At 34.5% G+C, this 27,619-nt stretch overlaps 1 protein-coding gene across 18 annotated transcripts in view; it reads left to right on the top strand.

The window, feature by feature from the left end:
- Positions 1–27,619, top strand: part of LOC105475528 (sarcoglycan epsilon) — a 71,336-nt gene that overhangs the window by 16,443 nt on the left and 27,274 nt on the right. For 9 of the 18 annotated variants that reach the window (XR_011622149.1, XR_003016663.2, XM_011730857.3 and 6 more), the window contains 5 exons: positions 448–555; positions 10,107–10,229; positions 11,864–12,021; positions 16,829–16,901; positions 21,265–21,463. Coding sequence is in view for 16 of the 18 variants with exons in the window: in XM_011730857.3 (XP_011729159.1) it covers positions 448–555; positions 10,107–10,229; positions 11,864–12,021; positions 16,829–16,901; positions 21,265–21,463 (661 nt within the window). In the remaining 2 variants the exon portion in view is untranslated. The remainder of the gene's footprint in view (positions 1–447; positions 556–10,106; positions 10,230–11,863; positions 12,022–16,828; positions 16,902–21,264; positions 21,464–27,619) is intronic. The other 9 variants (XM_011730861.2, XM_011730859.2, XM_024790947.2 and 6 more) reach the window with 2 other exon arrangements.

The following is a 27,619-nucleotide window of genomic DNA, read 5'->3' as shown; positions in this document are numbered from 1 at the left end:
TAGTCATTGCTGCCAGTGTGAGGAAAATTCAACTGTGAATTTAAAAGTTACTTTAAACTTAACACAACATTCCTAGCCAGAGATAATTGCTGCCCCATCAGTGTTCTTATAGCACTTATGCTTTCTACCATTTGTGTGTATAATTACTATGATGTATTTTATATATATCTGTGTATGTATATATACACATATATATGTATATGTATATGTACATGAATTGCCAATCCCCATAGATTATAAGCTTCTTCAGGGGCAGGAACTATGCCTTGGTTGTCTTGTATCCCCACATATTCATTGTGTCAACATACAACAAATATTTGCTAACTAGAATTAAACAGTTAGCTGGGCTGGAAGGAATCTGATCCCAGTTAATTGTAGGTGATCTGTGATAGTCATTTTAACATGACATTAATTTCATTTTTTTGTACATTTTTTTATTCTGAAAAGCTTTTTTATTAAGCTGTGCTGATGGCATAAATGGAACAGTTAACTGGAAGACCAGACAGGCCAACAATTTTATTATCAGCAGAAAAATGGCTGCTGGGATGAAAGATGGTGAGTTTAGGTTGTAAATCTAAATCCCTTTGGGGGATCCAATTAAATGTCTGCTTCCAATAGTCTCTTCGCTTTTTTAGTCATGTGTGGCTTTTTGTTGTTGTTGTTGTTAGTTTGGAAAAATAAAATTTTGTTTTCCTAATCTGCTAAAACTTCTGATCCTCTGTGTTCTTAATCCATTATTTTTCAAGTCCTTTTCCTTGGCTATAGCTTTGCCCTTTTTAAAGAAAAACTAAAAACCATTCCTATGTTTTTAACCTACCTTTTATCCAGTCACTAGCTTGCCACTTATAAAAATTGTCCTACTGTAGTTACTATAACAAGTTATTTATAATATTGAAAAATGTATATTTAACATCTATCATTTAAAACAGTATGTATGTAACCTTGGAGAAATAATCATAAAATATTTTGGCTAATTTTGGATGATTCTTGTTGCAAAACCAAATTGATATGTTTTGCTATTACTTAGTTGGCACTTGTTTTCTATTGGAAAGATGACTTGACCTGTAAATGACTGATTGATCCTTATAAGTTTTTCTTCTGTATCTATAAATGTGACCATCAGCAATATTCCAGGACTTTTGAAATAATGTATTTCATTAGGGAGAAAAGGTATTACTTAACAGTCAAAATATTAGTTGTTTTCAAAATATCAATTACCATTATGAACTTGCACTTAATATTTCTTTATATTTTTTGGCTTTATGATCCTTCACACAAAGTATTAACTACATGTGTTCATGAACATTAGCAGAATAGCAGTTTATCTAATTTTGGAGCAACCAAAATGTCTATAAAAATAAGAGTAATGTTAAAATGTTTTCAAAAGAACAGTAATTTTATGTGATAAGATGATAATGCCAGATGAAACCTGCTGGGTACTTGTAGGATTGATTCCTGGCTTACCTCATTTTGTTCATACATCTCTGAAGTTGGGTGTCACTAACTTTTTTATAGCTAGAACCAAATTATTCTTCAGCTGGAGTCTTTTTGCCCCAGATCTCTTTCACAATGGGACAAAGTTTCCCAGCATATTTTTTCTCAAGCGACTTTGAAACAAACCCACAATACCTGTGTATTTTTAAGGAATTTTCATTGCTAAGATTTGTAAGAAAACATACGTAGAGTTTCATACAAATAACTTCTCATGAAAAGATCACAAAAATTTGTTTTAAAAAGCACTAGACGCACTTGTTCCTGGACACAGGCCCATGATCTCATAGTTCTTTTCCCCACATTCTCTTTAGATATTGCCATCAGATTCTCCCATGTTCCTTCAAGGGAATCACCCCGATTACACCCTTATCTGGCTGGTTTCTTGAGCAAGCTGAGAGCCATCGGCTTCTTTGACACAGTCACTCTTCCTTTTTTCTAATCTATTTTCTGGATATGGGTCCCCGGTGTCCTTCACTGTTGCAATCTGCACTGAGCTTCTGCTCTGTCATCTCCAAAGGACTTGGGACATGCCCTGGTTCCTTGTGCCTCACCTAGAATCTCCAAAGATTCTTCCTCTGGACTTCACATCATTTTTCACTAGATTGCAGTCATCCCTTTTCTTCAGTCTTTTCTCTTTAGCTTTGATCCCTGGAACCTCGATCCTCTCTGAGCATGCCTCTCTCTCACTGTTTGATTTGCCCAAAAAAAAAAAAAAAAAAAAAACTCAACAGCTGCTACACTCAGCAGAGTCATCTATTATGGCGCTGTTCTCAGGGAAATGCATTTCAAGACCTTGACATATAGTGTCATCTAGAATCTCTAAGAGACGCCAGTCTCTTCCTGTTTCAAACTTCAGACTGTCATTGAACCTCACACTGATTTTCTCCTTGGAACCCTAGAGATAACTAGAGTTTTCACAATAGAAATGATCACTCCATGTTGAATCTACTGAGGTAACGAGTTTAGGTTATAACATTCTCTTATTGCTTTAGTTTAGCTTGATCTCATCCTTTAGATTATTTTTCTTTCTTCTCATCCTATTTATATCCTATCTTTGTAGTTCTGAATTATCAAGATACCTTATACAGAGAGTAAGTTTTGTCAACTGTATGAGGAGAATTTTTTCATCACTTTTAAAATTATAATAACAAATACTAGTAGCTTGTATGGCAAGGCCATTTTAAATGCTGTCTCAGATATATAATGTTCTTTGAGATGTTCTTGACCATGAATCTCAGTCATCTCTTTTTGAAAATTTCAAGAGAGCACAAAAGATGATAGGTTCGTTTATATATAAAATAACTTTAACAAATGTATGTTTTGTGTAGTGCTTTTTTTTTTTTTTTTTTTTTTTTGAGACGGAGTTTAGCTCTTGTTGCCCAGGATGGGGTGCAATGGTGTGATCTCAGCTCACTGCAACCTCCTCCTCCCGGGTTCAAGGGATTCTCCTGCCTCCTGAGTAGCTGGGATTATAGGCACCCACCACCATGCCCTGCTAATTGTTTTTTGTATTTTTAGTAGTGACAGGGTTTCACCATGTTGGCCAGGCTGGTCTTGAACTCCTGACCTCAGGTGATCCGCCCGCCTCAGCCTCCCAATGTGTTGGGATTACAGGCGTGAGCCACTGGGCCCAGCAAAGAATATTCCAATTCTAAGCTAAAGTGGTAGGATGGTACTTCTTCTGTAAATAGGATTCCAAGGAATTTGAACGCCTTGGAACAACACTTTTGGCATCATTCTACCTCAGCACCCAGTAAGTGGTTACAAAAGTAATGAAGAATACTCCAGATATGGACTATGGAATCTCTTCTTTTTTTCCCTGGAATGGGAGTAGGGGACCTACTTGAGCAAGCTGAGGGCCATCAGCTTCTTCAACACACCCTTCCTTTTTTCTGTTTTCTCGTTATGGGTTCCATAGGTTTGAAGCAGTCACTTAGTCCCTGTAGGTTCAATTTTGTTATCTATAAAATAGATAATAGAGAGACTGAACTCTCCAGGAGAGCAAATGCATGCAAACTCTGATTGTTAGTAACTGTCAGGAATCGTGGGTTGAGTAGGAGGCAGAGGCCATATGCAGGTAGGAAGTAATGTTACGATCTGTCTCTTAATAAAGAAATATATTTGGCATGCCCAGACATGATAACATATAAAGCTCTTTTCAATGTAGCATACTATGACACTAAGCTTATTGATCACCAATTAACAATGGTATGGAACCTCTTTCCAACTGACATTTAAAAAACACACACACATGAAATCACATAATAATCAAGATGTTTAGTTCTAGTTTGGAAAGATTAAAAGTCAGTGGTTTTAGTTGGGAAAAAAATATCATGAAGAAACTCTTCTGCTTTTTTGTAGAAGAAGATTCAAGTAATAGATTCCTCTCCTACTTCATGTAAAGAAAAGTGGCCATATCTCTTAGAGAAATGAAGTTTACAAAGACACTGTAATGCCTTCCCAGTGATTCCACAGCCAAGGCATGGACTATCTGTGACTGAAAAAAAACAATAGCTGGCCAATGCCAGATGAATGGCCTGCAGTACTTTGATGTTGAGTGAATTCAAAGGTGAAGGGCAGACTGCTGAGAAAAGCTTTTGATTCAAAGCCAACATTCATAAAGTTGTATTGATAAAACACAAGGTAAATCTTAGTGAGAAAAACAAAAACAAAAACAAAAACAGGTTGTGTAACTGGCTGGATATTGATATCTCTTAAAATATTTCTCTGCAGCAATTATCTGGTTTAATAATTAAATTTCAATTTGACTGTAGTAACATGTTAAAAAATAAATTAGAAAGGCATCCATAAATGTATCAGGCTATGCAAACCTTGAAATGAGTTCTTTTGATGCAGAGACAGCAAGTGAGATTTGCCTCTTGTAATCAATTTCTGTGTATACAGGGACTCTGAATCTCATAAAGAGTTTTTAGATGTTAAAACTATAAAATATGAGACAAGAAGTATTAATTTTTGTCAGTACTTAACATTTTTAATTATCAGGGATGACCATACCTAGTTGCTTAGGCAACAATTTATTTAAAAGGTACAGCAGATCGGTGGCTATTTAGTACTCTCTTTATATCCTCAACATACCTTAAAACCTTCTTAATTATTCTTATCCAAAATTTTTTTTTAGATAATACTTACTGTTAAGGCAATATTTAAACTAAGTTCAAATTGCTTAAACAGCTAATTTCCCAGCTGTGAAATATATACTATCATATTTAAGTAATTTGAACTCAATTAAAACACCTTTGTGATGCTTGCCCCCACCGAATAGCTTCCATCTTCAAACTCTTCATGTGAGAAACAAATTGATAAAATTGAAATGCTTTTAGAAATAGACTTTAATTGCTTATTAATAAGTTACTTATTAATTATATTGTGTTATAGTACCTTAGGCTGATTTTGCTATAACTAAGGGCAATAGATCATTTAATTCATAGATCTCTTTGTTTAAATTATGCAGTGTATTTCCCACACATCAAATATGTAAGTAATTATTTTATAAAACTCATTCAATCCATTTTTTATTTGACAGTTCATGGTTCTGTAATATATGGGTTGAATTAAGACTTTCAATTGTACACCTATTTATTTGTGAATGTATTTTATAACAGAGTTTCTGCTGCCATCACCTTAAGTAATGGCTCTCTCTCAAGTATAGTAAGATCATCTATTCAGAAGTGTACTGCGTCAACTAAGAACCAGGAAATACGCCACAAAAGAGTCTTTCAGCAGCCAAAATAGATGCTGCGAATGCAGGCTTCTGTCTTTTACATCTAGCAGAGCCCTATGTGCGTTAAACAGTACGCATTTGCTTTTACTTTAATGCGCAACCCTGCCTCATTTGGTAGTCTGGTTTCTAAACCTGTAGCTGATTAATAACAGCAAATTAGAGGGGATAGAGAAGCTGCTACAGGAAACATACTGATAGCAATGAGAAATGACAGCTGACAACTTGTCTACAAAAGATAAAACAAATCTGTAAAACACACAGCCTTAAAAAGCATTAGCAGACTGGGACCCACAGTATGATCAGTAAATGACAAGGCAACCAGACAGTCCGCACGGGTATCACCGTATAATAGAGCAGAGTGCAACAATTGATGTAGAAAATGATGATCTTGTACCGTCATGAAAAAGAATCAACTGCAGAGTACTTCAGAAAAATCAGCTCCATGGAACAATTCATTTCATGGGGTTCTGGGAAACTGAGATTTTACTAGATCCTTGTAAACCTTAAAAATTAGAAAATGATGTTATAAATGGACATTTTACAGTGATTAATTTATTAATAAAGCATCTGTAAGAGAGACCTAAACATACTGGCTACCTCATAAAAGTCACCTGGACATAAATATCGACAATACTTTATGACTTTCTTCTCAAAGATTTCACAAGAGAGATGACTTTAAGATTTAAAACTAGCTCAGACTTGCAGGGTCTTATACTCCGTGGTTATTTTATCTTTATAGCCATGTAATTGTTCTTGGTGATGCAGAAAAAGGGCTGGCAAGTGTTCTCTGGACATTTTTGTAGCGAAGGGGCTGTGTGTGTGCCTGTGCTTATGCATATGCCATTAAGAATAATCGTTGTGAGAATTGTGAAGTTATGTGCTGTGGATTCATTAGCAACATACCATCATAATACTTTCAAAATTTAATGTTTACTAAATACATTCGAACTTGCTTTGAAGGTAATTGTAATAAGCACACATGCACACCCTAATATTTTCATTATGGAGAGAGAAAGTTTCCACTGGACTATTAGTAAAGGAAAACAAGACATTGTTTAGCTTGCATGAGGTCCCAGGTTTTTTTGCTACTGCTATCATGGTCTGTTATTTGGGCTCTGTGCTGTCACATAATATACAGTTGTTGAAATGGCTGCAGATTCTATACCTGTGAATGAAACATACAGATAACATTTTGTGAACAAGGTTTTGGTAACACGGTGATGAGAGACATTGGGACTATGTTTAGGGAGAGCGAGATAATGATCCCAGCTACTTGCTTACATACCCTTTTGGCTGTCTCTACTCAGATATGTAATTATTACTTTTAAAATTCTGTTCCTTATGACTACCTGTCTTCAGAAGTTTTTAATCTTTGTAAATCTAGCTATCCTTGCTATTTGGAGATGGTGTTTTTGACCTCTTGTGGGTTGGACTTTTGGTTTCATTGTTTTTCCCATTACTGGTGATAGAATTGCATGGATTTAACCACCCATAGGTTTCCAGTTTCATTTATATCTAGTGGCATATGTTTGCAGAGGTAATGGATTTGCAGCCATAGAAGATTGCAAAACCATGCGATACACAGAGAGGCCAGACCCTGTTACCTTGGCTTAATTAGCATGGCACTGTATACATGTATATTTCAGAGTTTAGATCTTAGTGTTGTGGATTCTTAGAGTGTTTAAATTTGATTTTCAAGACTTGCTCTTAAGGAAAACAACATGCTTTAAGCTTATGGTTTGTGAGTACTGCCTAGGCATATGTGAGTGCAACATGTGTTAACTGTTAGTAATAGCCTCTGTGGGTGTTGGAGCAGACCCCATCAGCTTTATTTATATGGCTCATGTTTAGAACAAGAACCTATAGCTTCGAATTCTCTGTGTCATTTGTTGTTTTTGAAAGGAAGCATAGGTGTAAATACTGCCCAAATTGCCTCTGTTGAAGAGCTATTTGTTTTGCAAGTAACAAATGCGAAAGGGAAAGGCAAAGGGCACTGCTCTAAAATGTTGTGTGGGTGCCTGTAATTTAAACTGATGCTACAGAAAGGAAGTATTATTTTTACAAACAAAACATAGTGGCTTAGTCATTTTCCATTTCTAGATGATGAATGTGTCATACATCTGTATCATGTTTTTCTCAAAGTGAATGGCATACTATACTTAAAGTGAAGCAGCCTTTACTGTGGAGTTGCCAAGGTAACTGACCAGCAAGTATGCAGTTCAGCAGATTGCTGAAAGGCAATTGAGTACACATGAATAAAGAAATGTGCTTGTCATCTTCAAACCCAGGAGGGCCATGGTAGATTGTGTCTTGGCTCTGTAGATCGCAGAAATGTTTTTTATAAAAGCAGAAACTGAGATGTTCTATGCAAGTTCTTGAAGTGAGATGATATGGGGTGGCAGGTACCCTTTCTTTAATGGTTCCACTTCACTACCTGTGGAGGGCAATGTAGAAAATGGAATCATTTCAGTATTATTTAATATGAACAACCTTTCATTTTGCTTTGTAAGCTAGCTTTTACCACCTTATAGCAGCAAATACTAAGGGAGACTATTAGTTTATAATGTCAATGAAGGATGATAATCTACAGAATGCTACCTCTGTAAGTATTATATATATTTAGTTCACTAATGGGAAACTTGTGTTTGCCTCTGCCGTACTTTGTATTAGAACGTACATATCCATTCCATAGGCATTGATACAATTATTCAAATATACCAGACTCTCTTCTAGCTGCCGAGAAAATAGCAAGGTAAATAAAACTTAGTGCTGTACTTCAAGGTATTTTTAATCTCTAGAAAGAATAAATTAGATAATTAGATAAACTCCAAAGAGATTCCTTTAGATTATTTGAAATGTTCTCTGCTTGGGATGTAAGGCTGTGATCCTGAATTTAAATACTTTGATATATAGAGTGAAATGACTTCTTAGCAGGAGTTCAAAACTCCCTATTTTGACTCTTCTTTTCTTCCCAGTTTTGCCTCCCCCTACCTTAAATTTACCCCAGGATCCAGCATTACTGGCTTAATTCCCTTCCTTGAAAGGCCCTCACAGTATCCAGTATTGTATGTTGCACATATGTTCACTGCTGAATTGCCGAAATTCCACATCTCTGAGTTTCAGAATCCTACTACTGTAGTACTTGAGGAGCCATATTGAATTCCACTTCTTCCATAAATCTTTTCCGAATCTGTCCAACTTTAATTGCTCCTCCCGTTTTTCCAGGTGTTGCCAGAGCAGTTTTACCTCGGGGATAATACCTAGTTAGGTGGATGTTGGTCTCCCAAACCAGATGGTGAACTCCTGGAAAGCAGTGGCCGGGTCTCTTTCATCTTCATATTCCCCATAGCACTTCACATTCAGTGTACATTGTGGTATCAAACTGGTTAAAAAAAAAAAAAAAAAAAAAGGATAGAATTCTCATCTTTACTATTTTTCTGTGCTTCATTCATTCTTGTTTTGGGGAATGCGATTATTCCTGCTGGTAAGTACATTGTTCTTGAGTAGAAGGTGGGTACTGTAAATGCCACGGGGGAAGATCACTTATGAATACTAGTACAAAACAAATCAGGAAAGAATAGATCTCTCTACAAACCTAGTTTAAACATAACTTGTAGCTTCCTTCCCTCTGTTACACAGCCTTTGAAGTTATGTTTTTAGTAGTAAAGCTGTAGATACATGAAGCTACGAGCCAAATATTTTAGCTCAGTTCCCCCTTTCTGGCAGCTATCCACTGAACTGCAGGGACAAGTTTTCACAGATAAAGAAACATTTTGTGGGAGTTTTGATTTTTGTGCTGAAAAATGTAGTTCAGTGATCTTGCTATCTAAGGCTTTTAGTAAGTTGTGAGCTTGGAGTGAGCAGCCTTGGGGTTCTTAAGGTTAATTACCATATTTACAAATCCATCAATGACTTAAAAGAAAGAACTGGCCTGATAGGGTTAATCTGTCTAAAAATTGCAGCCACTAGCCAATCAGGAAAATAGAAACCCAAAAGAGATTGCAGATGTGATGAGAGTAACGGCAATAATGTGTTAGTGGAGAAGATGCTATCAGAGCAAAAACAATAGGTGGAAACTAATCAAAATAATTGGCCATTTTAATGTACTCACCTCGTATGTCTTAAGTAACTGGTAAATCATGAAATTTATGTATTTCACTTCAATAAATTATTTGGCCTGAATTTTATTATGTAATTGTTATTGCTTATTTAGGATGCAGCATATAATAGATTATATTGTTTGAATTACTAAATATCAAGATCAGGGAAAATTGAATAAATCATGTCTATGAGGGATGTGAGGAATGAATTCCCAGAAAAAGTATCCAATACATTTTTATAAGTATACATAAAAACCACATTATACCTATTGATAGTGTTATATAGTCTGACATGCTTTGCCTAGAAAACAATTAGTATAGTATGGATTCTTACCACTTAAAAATTACTCTGTGTACTTTGCTTTAAAAAAAAGGAAAGAAGAAAAACATCTGAAGCAATTTTGTAGCTGGTCAGTTCTTATGATGTATTTTGTTGGTAATAACCTCAAAAAAAAAAGAAATTACCAAAAAGATATTTTGGATAGCTTCATTATTTAATAATGGTCTAAAATATCAAATGTGCATAATTTTGTCTATGTAGTGTTTGAAAAGCCTGTAAACACAAATCAAAAGAATTTTTTTCCCATTTTGTCCTGAAATAACTTCCATTTAAAACAAATTGTTATTAACAGTTTCCTTGCATGTTGCTTCAATTTTTCCAGAAATGTCTACGTAGTGAGACCCCTCTTTATAAAGAGTGTAAGCTGAATTATCAAGGGCATATCTCATTATTTGTCTTTCTGTTACTTATCTTTCCTCTTTGTTTTCAGTGTACACTATTTTCTCCAAGGTACACTCCGATCGGAATGTATACCCATCAGCAGGTGTCCTCTTTGTTCATGTTTTGGAAAGAGAATATTTTAAGGGGGAATTTCCACCTTACCCAAAACCTGGTATGTTCTTTGTGAGGAGAAAAAAAGTAGTTAACGCACTAAATTTTTTGTTTAATTTGCATAATCTAGACATATATGATAAAATATCATTAACATTAATTCAAATGGTCTAAATGTGATAAATTGTTGTAGGACATTTCTCATTTTCAGATTAGAAATTTAATTACAGACAAAAATAATTTATTTTTGAATGTTAAAGAAACCATATTTCTGGATTCTCAGTCTTGAGTTTTATGTCTCTGACAAGTGATCTACCTATATTCACATGGAAATGATTATAGCTGTAAACTTACGATTTTCTATATTAAGACCTAGATTCTCACATAGTACTTTCATTTTTGGAAAACTATACATATGTTGTAGAGGAGAATGAAAAATGGCATTAGGTAAGAGCTTTTAAAAAGCTTTTACAATAGGATATAATTTCATATAACTCCTTAATAATATTATGGAGATTAATTTTTCCTTTTAAGTGATACCAATTATGAAGTCTTATTTAATTCACTACTGGCTTAAATATGTTATTTTGAATGATCATAAATGCCATCAAATTAACGAAGGTATACAAAGAATAGCAAGAGAAAACATATCGTTATAACTCTTCCTTAAGCAGAAAATAAAAGCAAATTTTATGAAAATTATATTGTATAAGAATGTTTTTAGCATTAGAATTGATATAACTATTCTTTTTGAAGATTATATGATGAATACTGTACCTGAAAACTCTCCCACGATATAGTTAACCATGTTCCTAATAGTATTCAAGAAGAAATAGTCTTTTCATCAATTTTTTTTTAATGTTTTCTTATGAGGCATTCCATGTTTGCAAAACTATATGGCTCAAACTTTTGAGCAGCAGCCATAACATTTGAGAAGAAAAACATGTAGTTAAGAGCGTAGTTCGTGGAGTCAGCCAGGATTAAATGCTATTATAGTTTCATCACTTAATATGACCATGGAGAAGTAACTTAATGTGGAAAATTACATATTCCATCAATAAAATCAGGGCTAATACTAGCAGTAGATTCATAGGTATGTGTGAAAATAGATGAAATACGGCTTGTAAAGCATTTAACAGGGCCAGGGAATGTGCTAATAAATGATGCTGTTATTATTGCTTGTGATTAATATATGCTGTCATTAGTACAGTTGTTATGGATTTGTAATGTCTTTTTCATCCTATCCTCCAGTGTTTTAAAATTACATTTTTTTATGAGACTTTTACAATTTTGGAATATCTTTCATACTCATATGATAGTGTCCAGCGTTTCATGAATGGAATATTTTGGAAAAGAATGAGTACATCAGCATGATTAGGGAATTTTCCTGAAAGATAGTTGTCTCACTGGCAGAACTATCTCACTGTTTGGTGACCAAAAATATATTTCCAAGAAAATTGTATGAATCTGCTTTCTTTGTTGCATCAGATTTTGAGACAAATTAAACAACCAAAAGGATTTTTTTTTTTTTAACGTGGAGCCCTAATTTAAATACCCAGATGGGTTTTGTATGTGTGTATTTAGTTGGCTACAAAATAAGAAAAAAATTTTAGACAGAATGTTTTGATTGAAACTACCAAAGCAACATGTGTGAAAATAACTGTCTTATGTCTTAATTCTCTGTTTCTTATCTAGGCGAGATTAGTAATGATCCCATAACATTTAATACAAATTTAATGGGTTACCCAGACCGACCTGGATGGCTTCGATATATCCAAAGGACACCATATAGTGATGGAGTCCTATATGGGTCCCCAACAGCTGAAAATGTGGGGAAGCCAACAATCATTGAGGTAATTTACCCCTAGAAAGAGCAAAACTATACATGTATATGTGTGTGTGTGCGTGTGTATATATATATATTGTAATGTGAGTTTTAAGTGTTGAAACTGTAGTTACCTGATGTGGTTTTTAATATTTTGTGCATGGAAACACAGTAGATAACATTTGGAAATATGCCATTCTTTTCTGTTTATAAAGTTTTGCCTCAGCTTTTATATTAAAATGACAGTCTAAATTTGTGAAAAAAGTCACGACATTTAAAAGAAATAGGTTATTATAATATGAATTCTATTTGAGAAAATAATTGTAGACTTGATAGACTTATTTGCTCTGTATTTTGAATTCTGGTTTTATGTTCATTGAAATATAGCCATTCAACAGACATCTTATATACCCCTACTATGTGCCAAGCATTGTGATAGGTGCTTAGGGATAGAATGATAAATAACAGATGAGTCTTGCCATATCTTACAATTCAGGGGTTGGAGGACTGGGATGCAAACAAATACTTAGCCCACACTGTAATAACTGCTATAGTAAGAAGGTGCTGTTTGATGCAAAGTAAAGAATTTACTTCACAAAGTAGAAGGAAGGCCGTCTTGGGCAGAAGAAACAACGTATTAAAATCTTGGAGGTATAAGGAAAGTCACATGGTCTCAGAGAATGATAAGTGTGGCTGGAAGAGGATGTACCCCAGTAGGCAAATGATGGGAATGGGAGGTGTTGATGCTGGTAGGGGCAGATCTTTGAGGGCTCTGTAAGCCATCCTGATGTGTTTAGCCTTTATTCTAGAAGTGATGGCAGTGTTACCATTCATCAGGTCCTCACCAGCACCTAGCATCTTAGCTGGGAGATATTAGAAATTAACAACAACAAAACAGTTGTTACATTGAATCTTTAGTGGGAATTAATACAATACTTTAAAAAAATGAATGGATGTATAAACTAAAAGTATACATCCTTTCAGAGGATTACTTACTATGAATCTTTCTCCAAAGTTTTAGTCAGCTGTGTACTGTGGATGTGAGCTTCCACAGTGGCCAATTCATTTGGAATTGAAGTTTGTATTAACCGTTCAGTGATTTCTATCTATAAATCGTATGCCTTAAGGCAGTGTAGCTATAAGATAGACAGGTACTTAGAAGAAGCAAGTTAGTTTGAGCTATTGTCAAATTAATTTTTTAAAATATTCAGTAAAAGTTATAAAAGAAATATATAAATGTAATTCACCACATTATCAGATTAAAGAAGGAAAAACAGCATAATTGTCATGATAGTTATGGAAAAAGTGTTTATTAAAATTTACTACCTATTCTTGATAAGAAAAAATAGCTCTTGGCAAACTAGGAATAGAAGTGAAGTTCTTTAATTTGCCAGTTTTTACCAAAAGTAATAGCGAACATCATTCTTCATAGTAAAATGTTAGAGAAATTTCATTTAAATTCAGGAACAAAACAAGAATAACTCTGTCTGATAAATCTATTACAGAATGTATTGGAGGTCCCAGCCAGTACAGTAAAGAAAGAAAAAGAAATTAAATCCATAAGGATTTAAAAAGAAGAAATGGAAACTATCAATGATATAAATGGTCTGTAGACCATTAAGAATCTTAAAGGCTAGCAGTGAACTGTGAGATCAGTATAAATTATTGTGGCATTTCTATACATGAATAGCAAGTATTGAGAAAACACACATTTTTAAAAATACCATTTTAATAGCAACAAAAATGTTGAGGTACTAGGAATATATCTAACAGAATATATGCCAGGTCTCAAGTCTAGGTAGATTAGGGATTACATGTAAAATGCAAATTTTTAAACAATTATATTAAAATGTAGAAAAATCTCTTTTTGACCTATGGATAGGGAAGGATTTAAGTAAGACCTAAATATTTTTAAGAGAAAAATTTTATCAATTTCACTATATGAAATTTGTGAATGTCTGTTCATCAACCATTAAACCAGAGCATGATTTAAAAAGACAAGCCACAAACTGGGAGAAGGTATTTTCAATACATGTAGCTGACTAAGAGCACCTAAAATAATAAAGAAATCCTGCAATTTAATAAGAAACAGATATTTCACTAAAGAGGAGACACAAATGCCAATAAACTTAAGTAGCTTACTTGTATGGGTAATGAGGAATATTCAGATGGAGATCACAATGAAAATTTTGCCATCAGTAAAATGCACTGCAGGTGGATGTGGGAGTTGGCTTCACTACTTTGGAAAGCAGTACTGAATATCTCATATCGTTGAGTATTCCTGTACCTTATGATATGGCAGTCCTACTTCTAGCAATATGCCCCAAAGAAGCACTTGCGAATGCCCTCCTGGAGACATGTACAATCATGCTCATCAAGCAACATTTGTATAGCACAACACTGGAAAGCCACAAAACAATAGAGACCCAAAAGTCTATCAGCAAGAGAATATATTAATCTTGATGTATTCACACAGTGAATGTTCAGAGCAACAGTGAACTTAAGCTTGCCCAGCAATATGAATAAGTGTTTTAAACACAATGTTCAATTTAAAAAAAAGTACTAGAAGACTACATATAATAGTTTGCCATTTTGGTAGAGCTCAAAAACAAGCAAACTAAACCATATGCTTTAAGCATTCATGCAATTATAATAAAATTGTATTTTAAATGAATGGATTGTTAAACACCAAATCCAGAATGACTACTTCTGGTTGGGGAGAGACAAGGGCTTAGGCTAGGAGTGAAACACATGTACTGAGATGGTTTCATAAGAGTTTATTGTGAGTGCCTTCATTATATACTTTATGACTAACATACAGTGTTATGAAAATGTGTAAAAATATATTAAAAAAATAAAAATGAAAGTTTACCATATCTTTCATATAACGTAGTGATTTATCTGTAAATAGCTCATTTTTACGTTCATTTATAGTAACAGGTATGATATTTTAAAATATTCTATTAAGTTAGTCAAGAATTTTTGTATCTTAAATATATAATATTTAATCATATAAGTCTACTATTTCCTTCATTCAGTAGATGTTTATTTGAAATATTTAAATTTTAAGTATCTAAAGTAGATCAGCTCTGTTTTAGAAATTGGAGAATAAAAATAAAGCATGCACACATAGACACACACATACTCTTCTGCTTTGAAGGTCTTCACATCATCATCATAAGTAAAATCTGAGGATATTACAGCAATTAAATGTCTCATTGGAAGTGATAGAAGGACTACATTCTGATACAGCTGTTAAAATTAAGCATCAACTATAAAATCAGATAATAAAATTCTTCCTCCTGATATAAAATATTCTTCACTCCCTTCAATAGTCTGCATTATTTAAAAATAAAGACATTTATTGGAATTTATGAAACTTATAATAATGAAATTTGTGATGATTAAGGGAAGGCTACCCATAAAAATGTTGCTATTAATTTGAAAAAATCTATCTTTTTCTGAGCTGAAGCTTCATGATATTGTAACAAATAGTAGAGGATTATACTTTTTATTGAAAATGTGATTAAATGTTTTGCAGGGTAAACTTTTCAAATGATGAAGTTTCTCAACAAAATCTAGTTAGCATTTTTTGTATGTTTCATTTGAGGAAAAATTCCTAGTTTGTTTAATGGCTAGTCTTAATTTTAATGTTTGGTGTGAAATTAATTGATCATGTGTCCCAACAGATAGCAGCAAGGAAATAATTAAATATGATGGAAATTTGACAAATCATGGAGAGAGAGTTTCTTTTAACTTTATGGAGTAATATGCCTTTCAAAATATGTACCTTTTAAACATTGTTAAAGGTTTGGAATTATTTATTTCAAAATTCTTGCTATTCTAACTTAGTATTTTCAATGACTGCAACTTATTTTTTTGACACTCATGTAATGTATAAAAATCTTTGATATTTGTTTTAAAATGCACAAGATATTTATTTTTAGTTGAAATCAGTTTCATCCTACTTTTTTGTCTCAGTGTCACCTCCAGCTGCAATCATTGCCAGAAGGTTAGTGCTGGGATTCTAAGATTTTGACACAATCATTTGTTCTTTTTCTTTTTTTTTTTTTTTTGAGGTACTGCAGACGTGTCCGAATGATTTAATATCTGTTATAAAGTTAAATAGTCCTTAAGTTTTGAAACCATATCCTGTTTTTGGCCTTTGCTTTGTGTGTTGTTTGCACTGGCTGTTTCTGAATTGACTTTGATGTAAGTCTATTGGCTCTGCAAATGTTTACTAATATTTGACCGTATGAAGGGATTGATTTGTGTTTTTGAGCATGTTCCATAACCTTTATGGACTCTGATCCTTACTACTTTACTCCCATCATAAGTGAGATATGATTTCCAAAGGGTTATTTATGACATTTTTTGACTGATTGGGGTGCAGTTTAGAATTAAATGCAAAAAACACAAAGATGTGCTTGTTTTAAAGTGTACTTTTCATTATAATTCTTAAATTCCATGTAAAAGTACAAAAATTATTGTTTGTTTTTTTGAAAGAACATCACCGGTAAGTAATTCTTAATGGTTAATCCATTTACTAATGATGCATCTGCATTGCTACCAGTGCTTAATGGCCTTCTATGAAAGAGTCTTTCTGATTTTAACTTTTTGTTTCAGTACATTAAATAGACCTGACTAATTATTTATTTTCCCATAATATTGCTAAAAGCTCTGAGTTCTCATTGCCTAGAGAAGGATTATTTTGTAAGTGTATCAACAAATAATGAAAATGGAAAGAACGACAATTTTTTTCATTTTAATCCTTAATGAATTTCATTTTACAAAGAACATTTCACTTCTTTAATATGGTTTTCCTTTTATAATAGATAACTGCCTACAATAGGCGCACCTTTGAGACTGCAAGGCATAATTTGATAATTAATATAATGTCAGCAGAAGGTATGTATGAAAATATGTTGATGATCATTTCCTTATTTACAAGAAGTATTTCATTATGTTTTATAACTACATAAAATATAGTTAAGAATTTTAAAATGCCACATACCTAATATAACTGATGAAATAATAAGATATAGAAAAGAAAACTAAGCAATATCTAATTTGTTATAAAATATTATGGTGTGTTATGATGATGAAAAGCTCAGATAGGAAGCCAAACAGATAGTCTTCTTATTTCTCTAATCCTTTTTCATCACCTTAAAATGGGACTAACAATAGCATTTCTCTTATAAGTATGGAGTAAGGAGTCTACAAGTTAAGGCTGGAGTACTGCACTCCAGCTTAGCTGACAGGGTGAGACCCTGTCTCAAAAAAAAATTACTAACTGCTTTTATTATTTATTTAAAAATTTACTGTAGGTAGTAGTATAAGTGTATGTGATAATGTAGGGTTTCTGGAGAACAAATAAACCATAACTTAGGGCACAATTTCCTTCCTAAATAATTAATAGTGTATTAGTAATTTGTAGAGTCTTTCAGCAATTTAAAGTTTCATATGCTCAAATTGTAAGTGATTTCCTAAGAATTTTGAAGGTTAGGGATAAGGAATTATTCTCAGAATTACACTCAAATATTTTGACCTTTTTAAAATCAAAATACCGCCAAATACTTTGTAATTAATTTTTTTTTTTTTTTTTTTTTTTTTTTGAGATGGAGTCTTGCTCTTGTGACCCAGGTTGGAGTGCAATGGCGCCATCTCAGCTAACTGCAACCTCCGCCTCCTGGGTTCAGGCGATTCTCCTGCCTCAGCCTCCCGAGTAGGTGCGATTACAGGCACCTGCCACCAGGCTTGGCTAATTTTTTGTATTTTTAGTAGAGATGGGGTTTCACCATGTTGGCCAGGCTGGTCTCAAACTCCTGACCTCATGTGATCCACCTGCCTTGGCTTTCCAAAGTGCTGGGATTACAGGTGCGAACCACCACACCTGGCCTGTTGTTGAAATGTATAAATCATGAAATAATCCTCCCTATGTTAGATATCATTTATGAGGATGACAGGAGGGAAACAGATCCAGAATTTTTTTCCCTCTAAAAACAAGAAAACAATTGTGCATTCTTGATAGGGGAATTTTTGTTGCTATTTACTAGTGCAACTAAAAACAAATGAGCAAACACCAAACATTTTATCAGAACCTACTAATTTAGAATTAATGATAATGCAGTCAAGGCTGTTTTAAAAATTACTTTTACACTATATGAAAGAAGGAATTTCTGTAAAATTAAACATATGTGTGGAGAGATTGCTTGAAGACTTAAACCCCCTTAAGTGAATGTTTTCCCCCAGGAGTTTACCAGTATCAATTGTAGACAACAAATGTGCAAGTTTAAAATTTAAAATGACCTTCATATATGAAAAGCAAGTCCAAGTGCCAGTTCTGTGGGCCTGGACAGAAGACTCCCTGTTCACTCTCCCACTCCCCAAAGGCTTTTGGTAGGTATTTATGTTTGGATCAGGGAGACTTTTGTTCTTGACTACAGTGGTGATTGGATGCTTGCATGCTGTCTAAGCTGGCCCTGTAGAATTGGAATACACTTAATGAGCAGAATAATTGAAAAGTTTCCTTCCTCCTTGGGAATTCATCATTATAGTTATAAAGTTATACTACAGTGGCCTTGGACCATCTCACCTCACCATTATTTTCTCAAAGGGACTCGAAACTCTGTCAGGTGTGAGAGTCCCTACAAACTGAAAGCTTGGTCTATAATTTGAACTTCTTCCTTCTCAAATGTAGTCTCAGTGCTGTAGATACAGATTACTCAAGGCATCTCAATAGATGTTGTTGTTGACATATGGGGACCCATGGTCAAGTAGATACTAATGGAAGACTGCTAGACAACTGTAGGATTGAAAATTGGCAGTAGGGCTCTTTGTCTAAATAAGGGGTTTGGAAGGTGTGCTAGTGAGAAGGAGTAGAAGACAGGTTTTAGAAGCCTCCACCATTACTCCAGGCAGTGCTTGTTCCTTTGCTTTTTATGTAGGGTTAGTGGCCCAAACCTATTTGAACCACATGCACTAAAGTCCATGCATTTGTCCTTGCTGGTCTAGAAAGAAATGTGCAGTGGGATGTACATCTTTGAGCATGGCCTACACTCGTGTTATTTATCCCAGATTAGATTTAGGAAAAGAAATAACAAAAGTTGTATATCAGGGTAATCATGCTCTGTCCAACTCCCTGCCCAGCTGTCTCCTGTTCTGAGAGACCTAATGGGAAATTAGTCATGTAGACTCACACAGCATGAAGCTCAAGGAGAGTACATAAAGTGATTCTCTAAATTGGGTTTAGTGCCTCAGAGGCCTGCCACCAATCTGTTGGCCTACTGTTCTCTTGGCCTCTGTGATTTCCAAATATAGCAGGCATGGGATTTCCCCAGAGTTAGAAAGCTGCTGTGACTCATCTCTGGGAGTCCTGGCAGCAGCTCTTGGATGGGTAGATAGCAGGCAGCTGCCCAGCTCAGAGCCTCTGAGGGGTGTGGTGGCAACCACAGGCTTTGCAGCAGGTCTCAGAAAAGGAGCCATGAAGCGGGATCACATGGAACAGGAAAAGCCAGATAATAATTCTCCAAAAAGTAGCACTGATCATAAGAAAAAAGTTTTAGATACTTTTTAAGAAAACTGAATGTAAAAACATTGAATGAAATGAATAGATTTTAGACTTGTGGCATATTCAAAAGCTGCATTTGATATTATTTATAAATATTTTATTATTTATTGCCAAGAAACTTTTTCATAACACATTTCTGCATGACTATTTCTAGGTATGCAGATAAATGTAGCATGATTAAGCTATTTATCTGTATAAAACAGGAAATTTATTTGCATAAATGAGAAGAAATATATTTTAGATTGCAGATGGGCTATACATTAAGCAAATCTAACAAAATTGTAAGCAGAACAAGTGACAATATAGGAGATAAGCAAAGAACTTTGTATGATTAGGGCTTTGAAAAACTAAGTCTTTAAAAAGTGATGACCAAACTCTAGAAAACTCTTGAAAATTCTGAAGCCATAGTTTCTTCTCTGACTTCATCTCAGGCATCAAATGTCCTTTAATAGGATGCTTCATAAGAAATAAGTTAACCAAGATTTCAGGTACTTAATGTAATTTTTATTTTTTGTTCATTAAATAAAAGTGGAATATCTTACAGATACATGAATTTTATTGACATAAATGAGAGGATATACATAGTGTAATTACTACTGGGGACTTTAAATCTGTGTAGCACCTAGAAGCATTTTCTTGTCTTTTTAAAGTACAAATTCAGATAATCAATCTTTTCATATTATTATAATTAAGCTAACATCTAATATTTTATAGGCTCCTACTATGTGTTGGGAGCTCTGCTGAGCACCTTATATATGCAGTCTCTTTTAGCATAGATAAAAATCATATGAGGTAAGTTCACATTATGAGATAAGCTTCTGGACCTCTCTAAAAATAAGCTTTCTCATAGGAAAGTATAATGAAAAATACAAACAGCTGCTCACCCTCTTGTTGTGAGAATTAAATGTTCTAATTCACCTAAGTCCCCTAGCTTGGCCTGCCTCATAGTAAATACATTTAAAAAATTAACCTTTATTCTTACAGAAATATTATTAAATAAACAGAAAGCTATTATTTATCATAAGAGAACAATTAGAATATAGAGAGTGATGATTTGTAATTGAAGAGTAGCATTTGAGTAACAAATAATCTTTATATATATTTACAGTTTCTTATATCGAAAGGCTGAGTTTGACATGGGGTTGTTTTAATATGTGAATCATGAAATATTTAGAGAGAAATTTTGATGACACATTGTGGAGGAAAAAACACCAAATCTCCAACAATGTGAAGTGGAATTCCATGAGAACTTTATAATTTTTCTAGAATATTTAATTATAGTACAATTAAAAACTGTGGAATTGTTCTGGTTTTTAGAATTCCTATTGGACATATAATTGATTTTTATTTCAGAAAAACTAATATTTTAGCATGCTGCCGAAAGATCAGTAATATTATAAATTTAAAATGCAGATTTATCTTTTCTTAGTTGTTTTGCCAAATCCTGTGATTATAAATTGCCCTGATGAGTCTCTGGTGAGCCTTGGATTTTATTATATTGTAGATAAAGTTCTGTTTCTAATGTCGGTTATGTTTTTAGACACATCCTCTGTTATACAGAAAGCCTTTAAAGTCAGTATTAATATTGCTTCCTGCTGCCAGGATTATGACAGAACTCAACAAATTGCAAATTGTTCTTTTGTTTCCTTTTTAAAAGACTACTTCATTAAAGATATGCATGCCCTTTTTCACCAAAATTAGACTTCCCGTTGCCATATCAAGCAGAATTCTTCATTAAGAATATGAATGTAGAAGAAATGTTGGCCAGTGAGGTTCTTGGAGACTTTCTTGGGGCAGTGAAAAATGTGTGGCAGCCAGAGCGCCTGAATGCCATAAACATCACATCAGCCCTAGACAGGGGTGGCAGGGTGCCACTTCCCATTAATGACCTGAAGGAGGGGTAAGCAGACCTTTATCTCATTGCCTTAAATATAGATTTTTAAAATATGGTGATCTTATCAAACTTATTATAGATGGAAGATGGTCTATTGCATTTTTCTTTTTAATAAGAAATAGATATTGTAAAGATATGAACATACTAGTAATTTTCTATATTGACAAAGATATCGTGTTAATGGTTTTTTATATCTCAAGTTCCTGGTCTGTGAAATCTAATTGTAGATGAGGGTCAGCATCATAAATTACAGCACTAAGTCTTTTGTACCTTCCATAAAGAAGCTGATTATTTAGGGCCATGAATTTCAAAGGAAATTGACGCCCCAGTTATTAGCTGCAGAAGGATGCGCAGACTGCTGTAACTTTATTCTAGGAAACTATTTCTTCATCTTTAACATTCTTTCCACCATGTGTCGGTGACTGATGGCTGGGGTGGATTTGAAACCCATTCCTGTGACACAAAGGCCTAAAGCCTGACCTTGTCACTCACAAGCTGGGTGACACTGGGCAAACCCTGAACTCCTCTGTGCCTCAACTTCCTCATCTGTTCCTGTGGGGAACGGATATTCTCCCTCAGAGTTGTTATAATGATTAAGTGAGATAATGCATTTGAAAGGTATTTGTCAATTCTCAAGCAGTGCAGATAGAAAGCATGACTTCTGACCTTGTGGAGGTCAAGAAACAATCCTGCCTGGGTAAAGTTATTATCAAGACAAACTTTGATGTTTAATTTTTAATATGTAGGTTGAGGCAGATTTGCTTCTCCTCCCTCAATCCTATAAAAGTATAGTCTGTGGAATAAATCACATTTTGCATAGCATATTCCCCTTTCAACTTCTCCTTCACCCATAATCCTGGAAACACTTTTATACAGGTGATATCTAGAATTAGCTAGAATACGTGGATTAGTAAGAATTAAATGTAAGGATAGCTTTAAAGGAGAACTATGTACACATGGATGCGGTCTGTGGGAGTAGGTAGAAGGCAGATGGGGAAAAGCAGTGAGCTGTAAAGTCCAACCTGAAAATTTCAGAATTCAATTTTATCTTCTATTTTATAGCAATGGATTTTGAAGTCAGTCAAGCATACATAGAAGTCCTTTGAGGAAAATGGTTGCTTTATCTCTTGTCTATGTGCTGATTGGCTTTCTATATGAAAACATAATTCTAGAGCTTAAATTTTTACTTCATAGTTACAACATGGTTCTCTTTCCTATAAAGTAATTAAAGCAGAACCATAGAATGGTATGAATGGGGCTATCTTCCCTGAAGGCATTCTCCAAATAAGGAGGTTTTAAAACAGTTTTCTTAAGGTAATGTGTTCCACAATTGTTAAAACAATGACCAAATAGTGTTGGAGGAAACAGCACAAAAACAAGGCATTGGTAGAGTTTTTCATTGTTGTGCTTTATTCTGGTCTCACTTTTTCTTCAGTTAGTAGTGCAGGTCCCACCTGTCGAGGTACTTTTAGAGCCTGAACTAAACTAAATTGAACCAAGCAACTCCCTAAACAAAACTGTGACCTAAAGCACTGCTTTCCAACTATGTCTAGCCTGAAAATTGCCAATAGAACATTACTAAAAATATAGATAGGTTCCTGGCCTTTGTTCCCCCTAGAGACTGATTCTTTGAGCCTAGGGCTGGGCCTGAGCGTGTGACTCTATATTAAGAACAGAATTTTTGTCCTACAAGTACTTGTTTGAGAATTCAATCACTGACTGACCCCCAACACCTGCTAGAGGGTGGCACATGCTGTCAGATATTTGAGAGAATCAGTCCCGTGGCATTTATTTGGACTCTTGTCTCAGATCCCTTCCCAACTTGAAATGCTTTCCATGAGTTTTAATTTAATGTTAAGCCTTAACCTTTACAAAATATTCATATGGAGTCTTTTAAAATAGCACTTCTATAAATTGTACACAATGCCAACTCTATTACTCCAGTGTCCCTATACAAACACTCATAAAGTAAAATCCTACTTGAGTTATAATTCAGAAAGAAAAGTTTGTCGCTGCAAATGATTTTGCATGTTTTCTTGAGTTGTTATATAACATCATGATAATAGAAACAATTTTTTAGCCCTATTGCCTTAAATTTAGAAAAAAAAAATCCAATGCTTAACTAGTACTTTCTTTCCTTTTTACCCGTGTATATTATGATTTTTAATTCACTTAATATACTTTCTGCCTTTGCATTTTCTTTTGAAAATATCAGGGGCTATAAATCCTTTAAAATGAAATATTGAAAAGATCAAGAAATAGGGTCAGAGCTAGTAAAGGAATTATATCCTTTTTAAAAATTTTTGTTTAAAAATATATTCATACACTTCAGAAGTATTAATTAAGCACCTAATAAATGTATTCTGTGTAATACTTGGCATAAGTCTTAGTCCCAGATTTAAGAAAAAGATCTCCATGAAATTATTTCCTATTACACATGTCAGCCACAATTACTACATGCAAATTTTTTCATATTTGATATGTATAGTCAGTTAAACAGCAGATGACCAAGAGTAGCCCTCAGTAGTAGACCCTCAGAGTAAATCTACTACCCTTCTACTGCCTAAAGTGTAATTAAATGTCAGTCCCCAAGAGCCCAACCTGCAGCATCTCAGCTCCTCATCCTTCTTGATGAGCATTTTTTTTTTTAATCTGGCAGAACTCACTGACAGCTTTCAAACTTCTCCTAAATCAAACAGAAAATGATTATAAAGATTTACTTCAAAGTGAATAAGCTCCTGCAAAGGAAGGCTGAGCCCTCTGAAAAGATTCATTTTCACTTGCCAGACCCATAACCCCAAGGCAACTGTGCTATCTCTGGGCATGGTCTTGGTGCTACTTTTGCTCCTAATGCTGAGCTAGAGGCTAAGGCCTCATGGATGTATTTAGCCTGGGATAAAGCTGGGGGAAGAAGAGCAGGTTCATATTTCATTCCAGGCATGTCATGGCTGCCAACCACAGGCGAGTGATGTAGTGTAAATGGTGGCTATGAAGGGAATGATGGGGTGTGAGGATTAAAGAATATACTCACTTTTCCTAAGAGATTGTCAAACCTACCACTATTTCCTCTGGTTACCAAAGCATGTGGATCCAGTTTCAGTCAGCAACAGAGAATCCTAGTTTATTCTCTAGACCATCTCACAAAGTACTCCCGCTGATTGTCTGCTTTTTGCTGTATGTCAGAGGCCTCAGTGAGAAGTTATAGTTGAGGAAAAGAATGGAAATCAATGGCTGCCCAGTATTGGTCTGATGGAAAGTCATGATCCTGGGCCAATTTCAGTAGGGTTCTGAAATTGTCTCTATTTATTGTAACTTACAGAATTGCCCTTTATCCTTTTTTTTTTTTTTTTTTTTTTTTTTTGTTATGCGGGCTAGAATGCAGTGGTGGGATCTCGACTCACTGGAACCTCTGCCTCCTGGGTTCAAGTGATTCTCCTATCTCAGCCTCCTGAGTAGCTGAGATTACAGGCTCCTGCCACCATGCCTGGCTAATTTTTATATTTTTAGTAGAGATGGAGTTTCATCATGTTGGCCAGGCTGGTCTGGAACTCCTGACCACGTGATCTACCCGCCTCAGACTCCCAGAGTGCTGGGATTACAGGCGTGAGCCACCATGCCTGGCCGAATTGCCCTTTATTCTTAAATGATGTCCCTTCTATAATTTTGGTTCAACTATGCTTTCTTTTATGGAATAGTGGTGATATAGAAATATTTGCAAATGCCTTTAATATAAAATTGGAAACCTGTATCAATTTTTATAACAAAAAACAAATGAAGTCAATGCAACTATATGTTTAGTATCTACTCTTCTGAATTCTATCTCTTTTTCTTTCATAGTTTAAGGTTTATTCAGTATTTTTTAAATGTGAGAATATTTTATTAGTCTTTGGAGTAGAGCGATTTTAAAAACACAATCTAGGCTTGCAGTCTACTAGGGAGTAGGCAAATAATCAGATAATTAAAATCAGTGTTTTAAGCACCACAATTGAGGCATCACAGAGAGGGCTCCTCTCTCATTACAGTTCTACACCTGGAAAAGGTTTATAGAGGATCTGAAGGCTGACTGAGTTGAAAATATAAGTACAAATTAGCGTGCTGAGAAAATGAGAAACAGGAACGCTATGCAGGGGTAAAGGCTTGGGCAAGTCCCTTAGGTGGGAGAGAGCATAGTGGATTCAGAAATCTACTTTGTGTGGAAATGGAGAAAGATCCAGAAGGGGCAAAGACCAGATCATGTAAGACCTTGTTTTCTGGGAAAAGTTATTTGGATTTCATCCTGAAGCATTAGGACCTGTGCAGAAAATCGTTGATACTAAAGTTTTTGTTTTAGAGAGATCACACTTGTAGAACAGGGAAGACTGAATGGAGGAAATGCTGTGTGGATATAGGTGCTGGGATTTTAGGGGACCCAATAGCATCCATTTTCCCCTGCCAAAGGATACATGAACAAGAGGAACATGAATACATGAAAAAATTCTTTTAGAATTCAGTGCCAATAAAACATTTAGGTCTCTAAGGAATAGTCATGCTTTCCTCTCTCTAATGATGAGAACTGTGACATTTACTGTGTTTTTTTTTTTTTTAATTTCAATTTGGGTACAAGAAAATTCAGTGCCAAATGCAGTGCTCTGGCTTGCAAGATAATTATTAGTCCTGTCGAGTTTTCAATGTTTTCCTAATTTCTGGTGACTTTTTCACTTGTTTATTTTATTATATGTGTTTCGCTATAATCCCATACATCTTTCATTCTTTATTTTTCATCTTAATTTTATTGATTAATTGCAGATATGTACATTAAAAAGAAGCAGGGTGGAAGAAAAGGCAGGAAGTTTGGTGCTGCTGCTTTTGAGAGCTCAACATTTCCCAGGCAACATGTAACATATATGGACATATTCTTCTCTAAACTGTCTTTTATCTTCTATATACATAAAATAACAAAGTATGTTCATTAATTGGACAATTAGGAAAAAATACAATCATTGGATCCATTTATTTGGTTATTGCTGTAAAAGGTGGAGTTTTGACTTAAATTATTTACCGTTACTTGTTTCTTCATATTATAAATCTAAAGGCCTCAATAAATGCATTTTACCTCAAAGAAGAGAAATTGAATTGTTCAAATTGAAAGGAAAAAATTCTTCACAAGAAACAACTCTATCTAGTGTACTCCAGTCTCTAATATTTTGAAGTATCAGGTTTTGTTAGCATTCATTGAGAGTCTTACACTTGATAATAGCCTCCTGTCTCATCTGTTTATACACATTTGAAATTTTGAAAACATGTGGTAGGGTCATAAAGGTAAAGATCATTCTCATTTTACTTCATACAAATTTAAAATTTTGACATATCAAAAACTAGGTGAAAGGAAAACAACAGATTACAAAAAACATAATTTTAGCATGTGTAGCATAGTTATTATTTTTACACATGGACTTGGACAAAATTACATATTTTAAAAAGCTAGCATGTTCAAACTTAGTGATTCTATAAAAGAAGCCATAAATATACTTTTTAGGAAAACTTAATGAGACAAATCCAATATCTACTGCTTTTGAGCATGACATTTGTGTTCCGTTTGTTTTTAAACTGGTATAATGCTTTTCATTCATGCATTCATTTAGCCAATAGGCTACTTGAGGACAGTGGCAAAGACTAGGTTCAAGGAGCACCATTAAGGGGCTGTTCCTTCACTCCCTTTGGAAGGTGATGGTGACTAGAACTACAGTTCTAGCAGTGGGACAAAACAAAGTGGACAGGTGTGTATGAGAGTTATTTCAGGGTAAATGTCAGAGACTGATGATGGATTAAATATGTGGAGAGAAGGAGAGGAGTCAAAGAGATGGTGCTTGAGTTCATGACTTGAGCATTTGGGGATGTCAATCACTGAGAGAGAAGATAGAAGGAGGAACAGGTGGAGGTGGGGTGGAGTAATGATGAGCTCAGTTTGGAACATATTAAGTTGAAAAGCTTATGGATCATCCAAGTAGAGATGAAAGTAATTTGGCAATATGTGTCAACTGTCATAAAAATGTTTCCACTTCTAGACCTCTCTTTTAGGATAGTCACATTAAAGAATATGCAGTGATAGTCTTTGTAATATTATTTATAACTTCAAAAAATTGGAAGCAACTTAGTTGTCCAACTCTGAAATAATTGCAAAAT

This window comes from Macaca nemestrina, chromosome 4 (assembly GCF_043159975.1).
Source record: "Macaca nemestrina isolate mMacNem1 chromosome 4, mMacNem.hap1, whole genome shotgun sequence".
NCBI classification, from domain to species: domain Eukaryota; kingdom Metazoa; phylum Chordata; class Mammalia; order Primates; family Cercopithecidae; genus Macaca; species Macaca nemestrina.
This window is presented reverse-complemented; position numbering and strand designations above follow the sequence as displayed.